The 9,063-nt window shown below is 45.0% G+C and overlaps 1 protein-coding gene across 1 annotated transcript in view; it reads right to left on the bottom strand.

The window, feature by feature from the left end:
• Positions 1–499: 499 nt before the first annotated feature.
• The window catches only part of mtcl1 (microtubule crosslinking factor 1), a 67,972-nt gene continuing 59,408 nt past the window's right edge, over positions 500–9,063 (bottom strand). The window contains exons 12-15 of the mRNA XM_010770532.1: positions 4,650–4,997; positions 3,749–3,825; positions 1,629–3,099; positions 500–1,464 (exon numbers count right to left, since the gene is read on the bottom strand). Coding sequence (XP_010768834.1) covers positions 1,447–1,464; positions 1,629–3,099; positions 3,749–3,825; positions 4,650–4,997 — 1,914 coding nt within the window. The 3' untranslated portion in view covers positions 500–1,446. The remainder of the gene's footprint in view (positions 1,465–1,628; positions 3,100–3,748; positions 3,826–4,649; positions 4,998–9,063) is intronic.

The raw sequence follows: 9,063 nt of genomic DNA, 5'->3' as shown, positions 1-9,063 counted from the left end.
AAAATGAACATATTTGACCGTGATTTAATTGTAATACACGTTTAAAAATGATGCCGAAGTAACAACATACTGATACCGGTTAGTAAAAACCATGAACTAATGCTTTGAAAAGTCTGCAGACTGACGGCAGGCGAGAAACCTTTTAAAATGCGTGTTTTCTGAATGGAGATCGGCTAAGCTAACGCAGTATATGCTCCGACCGTCCACACTCACAACAACGGCCTATACAGACATAAATAAACCAGCGACTGTATTCGCCATGACACAGACAGTCTGTGGTTTGTGTTTAACTTTTGTCTAGTTTCTGAACAGTTTCTGTGAGCTTGAGTGCTAACAGCTAACGGCTGATGTTGGTTTTGTGGTTCTCATTGAAGATGACGTCACGGCTCCGCCTACACTGCGTTACTATAGTTACTACCCCAGTTCTTAAACTGTAATGGAAACGCAGCATAAAGTGAGCCTGGCCTAACAACGCCTAACTATACCGTACTAAGCCGAGCGAGGCCCTGCAGTGGAAAAGCACCATTAAAGTAGCAGTCTTAATAAACTAGATCACCTAAAACCGACAGTGAACTAACTTTTCCAGTAAATTGACTGTTTCACGACTATTCCAACATTGCGTTCGGGTTACTGGTTGACCTTTAAAATAGTTTGAATAGGCCTCTTTAAAGATATATTATACCCCGACTGTGTGTATATCTATTTGAGGCACATAGAAACAGTAATAACTGATCTAAGCCCAGTCGTATATTACTATAAAATCACATATCAGACGTAATCTAGTCTGTTCTGCAGTGAGCAGCAGCTGGTCAATCCTGCATGTTAGTTAACCACCATATGTGGGATTATGTTGCTCACTGTTAATGTTATGGGTTTATATGTACAGTAAGACTTTGGTACATTGTTTTAATGTAGAGATTTAATACAGTTTAAACCTACTTTTCAGAATTGTAATCTGTCTATAGAGGCATGCCAGAACAAACAGTAAACTAAAAGCACTTTTCTGTTTCATCATTCAACCATGACCAGAAAGATGGTTTTCTGTCCGTCTTTTATTTTTCCCACAGGTCAGCTGAATGGGTGGTGAAAATGGCCCAACCGATGTGTCACAGCGCTGATTTTAAGGAGTGAAATTATTGCTTTTCTTTGGTTCATTTGGCGTAGAGGAGCTCCACTGAAAAACATTTAATTGGAGAGTTTCTGATAAGGATTAACTCAGATCATTACTGTTGGATCATTAATTTCACTCCTCCAATAATCAGACGCATAAATCAGGTTTCGGTCGGGCCTCACTGAAAGTTAAAGATACAGAAATAAAAAAGAAAGACACGACAGTGCAGAAGAAAGTACAGAAGAAGAAGAAGAAGAAACCTTAAAGAGTGTACAGCCATGATGGAAAGTTCAGTATTTTTGAAGAGGGTCAAATATTTTGACATTACCATTGCATCAGTCAGTGCTTTCGATCTGAGAAAAAACAACATTTTAGTCAAATTACAACTTCAGCTTTCTCTCCGATGCTTTAAAGTTTATCTTCAATCCACAAGTCATAGGTATTTTTGCGTCATAAAACAAGGACCCCAGATCAAATGAGTGAAGAAGCGATGGATCCGGTTTGCCTGTATATTTACCTCTATACATCCGGACTGTCCTCTGTCAGAGTCCGCCTGCCTGCTGCCGCTCTGCCCCCCCGTCTGAAGCCTCCTCTCCTCTCTGAGTCCTTGCTCCTGCAGCTTCTTGTTGAGGATGCGGGCCGTGTTTTCAGCCAGCGTGTATCCCGGCGGGGCGGACAGATCCTGCCGTATGCTCCCCCCCTCTACGTTCTCCAGTATCAGCTGCACTGGGCTTGGAGAGCGACCTCGGACAATCCGTAAACACTCGTTCCTGGGGTCCACTGCGATGGCCCCCTGAACTGGACCGGACTCTGTGATTGGGCGAGAGCGACTGGGGGATTTGTTGAACTTGGGCATGGGCTCGTAGGCAACGTGTGTGTGGTCGATGATGTTGAAGAGGCTGGAGAGGCCGTCGTTGATGGTGGTGTGGACGGGGCTGTCGCGGGTCGTGGTGGAGCGAGCCCACGCAGACTCGTTGCTGCTCTTCTGCGGCGTGGTAGGGGTCGGGGCTTTGTTGCTGGGCAGATCGGCCTTGTTGTTGGTGATGGACGGTTTCCTCTGGAGCTTTGGCGAGCCGTACTTTGGCGAGCAGCACGGACGCTCAAACTTACTCTGGACCACTGGAGAGTACTGGGTCTTCCTGGTGTTGCGCGACGGCGAGGAGATCGGCGTGCCTCCTCCTTTAGGGGTGAGGCAGCGGTGAGGGCTGCTGGTCAGGGTCCTCAGAAGGTCCGTCTGCAGACCCACGTTGATGGTCTGGGTGGTCTGCGTGCCTCGGGTGCTGAGTCCATTGGTCTGGCAGGCGGTGTCTCGCACCACGGGCCCGGGCGGGGATCGGATAGCGTTCCTGACGGAGATCGCCACCTCCTTCATGTCGTCACTCATGTTCCTCGATAACTGCAGCTCCAGAGAGGAAGTGTAGCCCACAGTGGGGCAGATAGGAGGCTGACTAGGAGAAGTCCTCAACCCCCCTCCCTCCAGGAGCCCACATGTCCACCTCCCCCCGCTGAACACCTCGTCCGGCCCGCTGGCCCCCACACCTTCCTCCCCTCCGCTCCTGGTTTTGGTCCCTTTGGCGTACAGGAAGTCTGGGTCTTCAGCTGCCCCCGCTCGGGTGGGGCTGTGGAGCAACACGTCGTAGTGCTCCACTCCCAGCCCGGCAGCCCCCCCCGCGGTGCCCCTCAGCGGGGACTTTAGGCAGTGCTCGGGGTCGCTCAGGGTGCTGGTGGTCAGGGTGGCGCTGGTGGTGAGGAACCAGGAGGCTGGAGGCTTGTCTGTCCACTCCTCCAGGGCAGGATTCGAGCCGGACGCAGATGATGGGAAGCCCCAGCCCTTATTGTTGAACTCCTCGATGTACTTGAGGTCGTCCGGAGACAGAGGAGGGGTCACGTCGTCTTGGCCCAGATCATCGTGGCGAGTCTTGTCGGGGAGAAACGGCGAGCTGTCCATCAACCGCTGGAAGTCGCTCATGGAGCACACTGACTTGGCTCTGGAAAACACACAAAGGCACAAACAGTGTACTTCAAACAGGAAAATGAAAGCAAACAACATCTCAACCAAATTATCTTTTCTATTTTTGTTTTTAAGCTACGCAGACCTGAAACACACTTCTTGAATATCTGAGGTCAGCCCCAGATATTCAAGAAGTTTGAATATCTGGGTTCTTTTAAATCGAGGCTGAAAACCTTTCTCTATAATGATGCCTTTCCAGAGGTCATTTCACTTTGTTTTACCATTGCACTGCAGCACTTCTGGCACCATTATGTGTATTTGCAATGTCTTTTTTTGTAAGAATGGGTTATTGCCTGTGTATAGCACTTTAAATTGCCTTTGTGTCTTAAATGTACTATACAGATACACTAACCTAAACCTGTTTTGAATTATTTAACAGCACACTGAGCTGGATCACTTCTCCACCACTTGAGAAAGTTTCACAAAAGTTCACCAGGGGCAAAATCACAGCCGGTCTCCGGAGGGATTCATGTGTATGTATGAGCAACAGAAGTTTAGCAGGAGGCTGGAAAATCTGCAGCAAGTGTTTACTGCTGACATCTATTAATATACAGCAGCTTGTAATAGAATAGTTTACCCGTAAAATACTCTTTGAACTCAGTTTGACTTCTTTTTCATTAGGTTACCTGAGCAGACTGCCCACAGCCATGTCGTCCTCCGGGCTGCCAAGATCATCGTCTCTCTCCGAAATCTCATTCAGGGCCTGAAACACAACGGATCAACCATGTGAGAACGTTTCCAGTGTAAGATGATGTATAGGAGGTAACATCCGGGGGAGAAATCAGCTGTTGAAATGTTTAAATATCTGTTATTTGAAAAGTACTAAGGCATATAAGTGCCACTGTAAGTTAAAATATATATATGTAAATAATGTATTCTGACATACGTTGAATGAATTAATCACATCACTTAATTTTGCCACCACATTTCTCAGAGGAGTTTTGTTCTCTTACATTTGTGAATTTATAATTAAAAATAAAGAGAATATTAAAAAATAATTCCTCGTAAATTTACAAACTCAATATCAGAGGTTTTTTTCTCAGACCATTGCTCGCCTCCCCGGCTATATAAGCTTATAGCTATTATTTTTACAGCTACACTGAGCTACATCCAATGTTGTAGCGAACAGAGAAACCTTCTAAAAAAAGATCTAAGAATAAATTAAAACTAAAACCAATATTAGCAATTTGAGGTTCAGGTTTTTGAGTGACACCCGAGGAAATTGTCTTGGCTGTTCAGGACTAATTCACTTATTAAAATATCTATAAAATGTCTAAAAAAAATGCCATTAGGTTGATGTTACAGTATGGCTTAAGAGAAATGCCTAACACCCTAGAGTGTAATGTGATGTATCCTAAATGCTCAATTTTGACCTAATTTCTTCTTCCCTCACATCCAAAAATGAAAACGAATTATTTTCCTGAAACGTTCAGAATCTCTTTACGCAGAGGGGACACGTGTTGATGTAGAAAAGACATGAAAAAGTGGATTTTGACCTTTAAATAAGTAACTTGGTGGATGTGTTACCTCCTTCATGCAGGGGAACCTCTTGTCGCTCTCGCTCAGTCTGGAGGGGGGCGGGACCTCCAGGCTGCTGAGGGGGTCCAGAGACAGAGCGTCAAGGAACAGGTTCTCCGTGGGGCCTTTCAGCCTCCGCACGGCCCCCTGATGCTCCAGCATGGCCTCGGAGTCAGAGTGGGAGCGTCTGGGGGGGGCAGGGAGTGGGGTGGAGGTAGAGCGAGGGGAGCGGGGGGAGCGAGGGGAGCGAGGGGCGATGCAGGGACTGTCCTGAGGAGAAAACACGCCTCTCGGGTCCGAGCCGCCATCTTTAACGTCGAAGTCTTCGTTTCGCCGGCTGCTCAGCTCTCTCTGCAACTGCAATAAGAAGCAACAGAACAGCCTATATTTTAAGGGGTTAAAAGGATGTTTTTTGATAAAGAGCTCCAGCATATAACCACAACATCCCAGGGTTCAATTTCAGCCGTGGGACTTTTGGTTTATCTCAACCCTCTTTCTCTCTCCCTCCAACTCCCAATCATATCAGCAAATAAAACATTTTCTTTCTGCAAAAACAAACAAACAAATGACATTAAAAAACACTTTGATAAGGATCCCATTACATTTTTAGTGCTTTCTGGAGGCATTTTCATATCAAAACTGTTTCTAAAAACCTAAAAAGAAAATCTTTGGCCTATCTCTACTGACATTTCTTGATTATTATCGGTACATCAGTACAGATTGAGAGGATAAAAAGGGAATTGGTCTGCCATGTTTACACGAAGAATGACTTAAACAACTAATCGATTATAGAAATTCTGGTGATTAATTTTCTGTGGTCAATTAGTCTACTAATTGATGCAGCTTTCTTGCAGAGAATGTAAGGACACATATCGACCCAGGTCAGGGGGACTTATGGGTCCCCACGTATATCTTCCCTTTAGTATAACAAACTGTAATCCTCCACTCTTCCACCTGCAGCATTCAGAGGTAAGTGCCTTGATTTAGGCTCAAGGTTAAAGGAAGACCCCCCATCACTTGTTCACTTTCCCCCACTGTATCAGTTTAGTGATCTGTGTTTTCATAACTTTCAGCCATGTATCGCTGATAATGCCATCTAGCCTCCTGCTCTGTCTCTTCATTTCAGCGTGCATCAGCAGTTATTGCTTATTTCTTAGTGTGTTTAATTTCAAGCCCGCTTCATATTAAATACAGCACTACTCATATGAAATTAACCAGCTCACGCCCTGACATTAACAGAGCGAAGACGCTGCGTTCTGCTATTAATCTCACAAAAGACCATCAATTATTCGTAAGCCTGAGCCCTTTCATTGTGTCTTACCTGCAGAGGTTACTACAGGAACAGACACTATAATTGCATATTTAGGGTGCTTTGCACCTTTTTAAAATAAACACACCTTACATCGTTTACAAGAAAAAAGCTTCAGTTTTTTTAGATGTGTTTTCCTAGTTTACTTTAGTTACACTTAAAGGGTGGGTAGGGGATTTGCCAGTGATTATTCGATATTCGAATTATTCGTTTACCAGTCTCCATAATCGAATTATTTTAGATCGATTTTATTTATATTATTTTTTATTATTAATATGTTTTTTTCTGCTTAGTTCAAACCAAAAAATATAGGAACTAATTTGCTAATTAGTAATATTTTTAATAATTGTAAAAATGGCCCATGTCCCACACCCACAGTTTTCTGTAAACTTGGGAAGGCCGTGCGGTGCAAGAGGCAGGACTGCTTGCTGCAGCCCGTACACCACCGACCCCGCCCCACCCCCCCCTTCCTCACCCCACGGCGGACTAAGATGAACAAAGCCGGCAGGTAAAAAAGAGTTCCTTCCCCCACCTCGTGGAACTACTCGAACTTACCAAGTCCAAAGGGGAAAGTAGAACCAAAACAACGGATTCCCTTCGGTCTGAGTTTTTTTATTCTTCTGCCGCGGGGGGGGGGGTCGGTTCGGAATATCGATTATTATTCGCCAGGCTGCCGAATAATCGATTTTGATCATGGTCAGTTTTCTGGCAAACCCTATAAATACACCGGAAAAAATCTGCCACTTCCCTTACCAGAGGCCCCTCCTCCACACACACCGAAGCGCACATTGACCCAATGGAAGGGCACCGAGATACATTGGCCACAGATTGGAAGGGCTGACAGGGCAGTAGGCCAATCCATATTTGCGCGGTCAGATGGATGGTTCAGCTTTTAACGTATACGCTTCCCAACGATGACAATTTTTTTATTGAATTTTTTTGTCAAAGCACTTAAGGTATTTCATTGCTTATCGGATGTTAAGAGGGCATTCCCATGGAATATACAAAAGTGGTATCTCGAGCCGTTTCCTCAAACTTACCAACCCCACTTTAAGGCCGTTTCATTCCAAAAGGGTTCAAGCTGCGGTCAGATTAATTATTCAAATGTTTAGCTGTAATCTAGCTGATCTGATTTTCTCTGCTTGCATGAATGTAAATGGATATTACCTTTAGGCTAGGCAACACCCATGAAGGTGTTCTCTGAAAGAGATGGAGATTGGGCAATTGGCCTTTCTCCAGGGACTTATGGTTTGTACCAGAATTACCGAATCGGACCCCACTCTGAAAACTTCAAATGAACCCCAAAAGTAATTGGAAATGTTTAAGAACCTCAGGGGGAGAGAACAGAGAGGACCAATGTGGATGAGTTCATAAATAAAAAGACTAAAGTCCTTCTGTTGAAAATACTGAATGTACTCTTCCCAATTGTTCAGGAGTGCCAACATGATAATAAAAGGGCCCTACGTGCGTGTCGGTAACAGGATGTGTGTTACTAGAAAGAGCATCAGGGATGCTTTAGGGCCAATGATAGGGCTATGTGATTAAACAATCATGATCCCAAGCCTCTATGGGAGAGAGATATGACAAGCATGATTTCATTTCTGACCTGGAGCTATCGAAAGTAAAATGAAACTGCTTCTATTCCTCATCTAGTGACTGTTGTAACTCCCCTCTCTGTTGGGTTCAGCATGGTGAAGGACACTGCTCAGGGAACTTTAGTTGATGCTCTGTATTGGTGATGAACTTCCATTCTGGAGAGGGGACACAAATTACATGTGTCCCTGATATTGAAAGCTTCAGCGTACCGAGTGATTTTCTAAGGACCCCCTCACCTCCTCCATTTCTTTGCGGTGCAGGGCCCTTCATCGCCGGCCCCACTCCTGGCCCTCCTGGTCGTGCGCTCCAGCAGCTCGCCCCCTGCTCTCTGCCCAATCTCTTCTCCGTGCTTGGCCAGCTTCCCAGCTAGGTCCAAAAGGAGACGTGCTGTTGGGCTGTCAGCCCAGGGGGGCAGCCGCCGGGTGCTCGTCCGCCCGGATTCATCTCTCGGCTCGGGGCTTCATCCGATCCCCTTTTCCCCTCCCTGGAGCTTCTCCTCGCCACCCTTCGGGCCCTCCACCTCCTCGTCGGCTGGTGGAGGAAGTCCCCCAAAGTCAAACTTTATTGTCAATCTTTCGTTTGTGGTCGAACAGAGAGATCGCAATACCGTTTTCCCACAATCCTGAATTACAAATATATAAATATGGGGGGGGGGGGGCATATCCTATTATACACAATCAACAGACCATTTATACTTATGCCCACATTTTATACCATAAAGACGGGGCAAGGACACAGAAGTTGGGGTTAATAGTCATTATAAAGTTATGATTATGCTATAACCAATAAAGTAATGAGCCAAAGGGGAAAAAGTGGTTTGTAATGAGGGAAAATACCCAAAACAATTAACATGGTTTCCAATTAAAGGTTGATTCACGAATTTAAACCATAATTTATATTAGGGATTATGGATTATTTTTGGAAATTGAGAAATAGTCCTAATAAACGGCTGGCGATAAATACCTTGGTATAATAACGAGTACCTAAGGAACACTGTTCTGGAGAGTTGGCTACGCTGGAGTTTCCTACCATGGCAATTGTTCTAAAAACCATTGTGGCAATCAGTTTTTCTTCAAGATTTTGGCCAAATAAACCAAACTCCTTAAATCTTTGAGGTGAGTGAGGAAAGTTTTTTGTAGGGGGAAAACTCTTGTTTGAATGATAAAGTTTAAAGAAGAAAAATAAATGAAGATCATTATTTCCTTTATCTGAGTTCTGGATTGAGTCGTGCTTGGACCGTCTCTGTGGTTCCTGCTTGACTCTTTATCATACCTAAACTTTCCTGATGGCTCCCCACAGGATTGACAACCTCGGGGGGGATCATTTCTTTTAATTATAGGGGACCACATGCATCCAAAACTTTTGGTCTTGCCCTACGCTGTAAATGTATTATCTCTTTCGATTTACCCCACCGATCTATTGCACGGTCGTCGTTCCTGGAGAGGGGGATCCCCCCCTCCTTCTGTTTGCTTCCCCTGAGGTCTCTCCCATGTCCCCTTAAACTGTGGGTTTCTCTGG

The sequence above is a fragment of the Notothenia coriiceps genome, unplaced genomic scaffold, assembly GCF_000735185.1.
Source record: "Notothenia coriiceps isolate Sejong01 unplaced genomic scaffold, NC01 NC01_scaffold00008959, whole genome shotgun sequence".
Classification (NCBI taxonomy): domain Eukaryota; kingdom Metazoa; phylum Chordata; class Actinopteri; order Perciformes; family Nototheniidae; genus Notothenia; species Notothenia coriiceps.
Note: the sequence above shows the minus strand (reverse complement) of the source record. Positions and strands in the feature narration are given on the sequence as shown.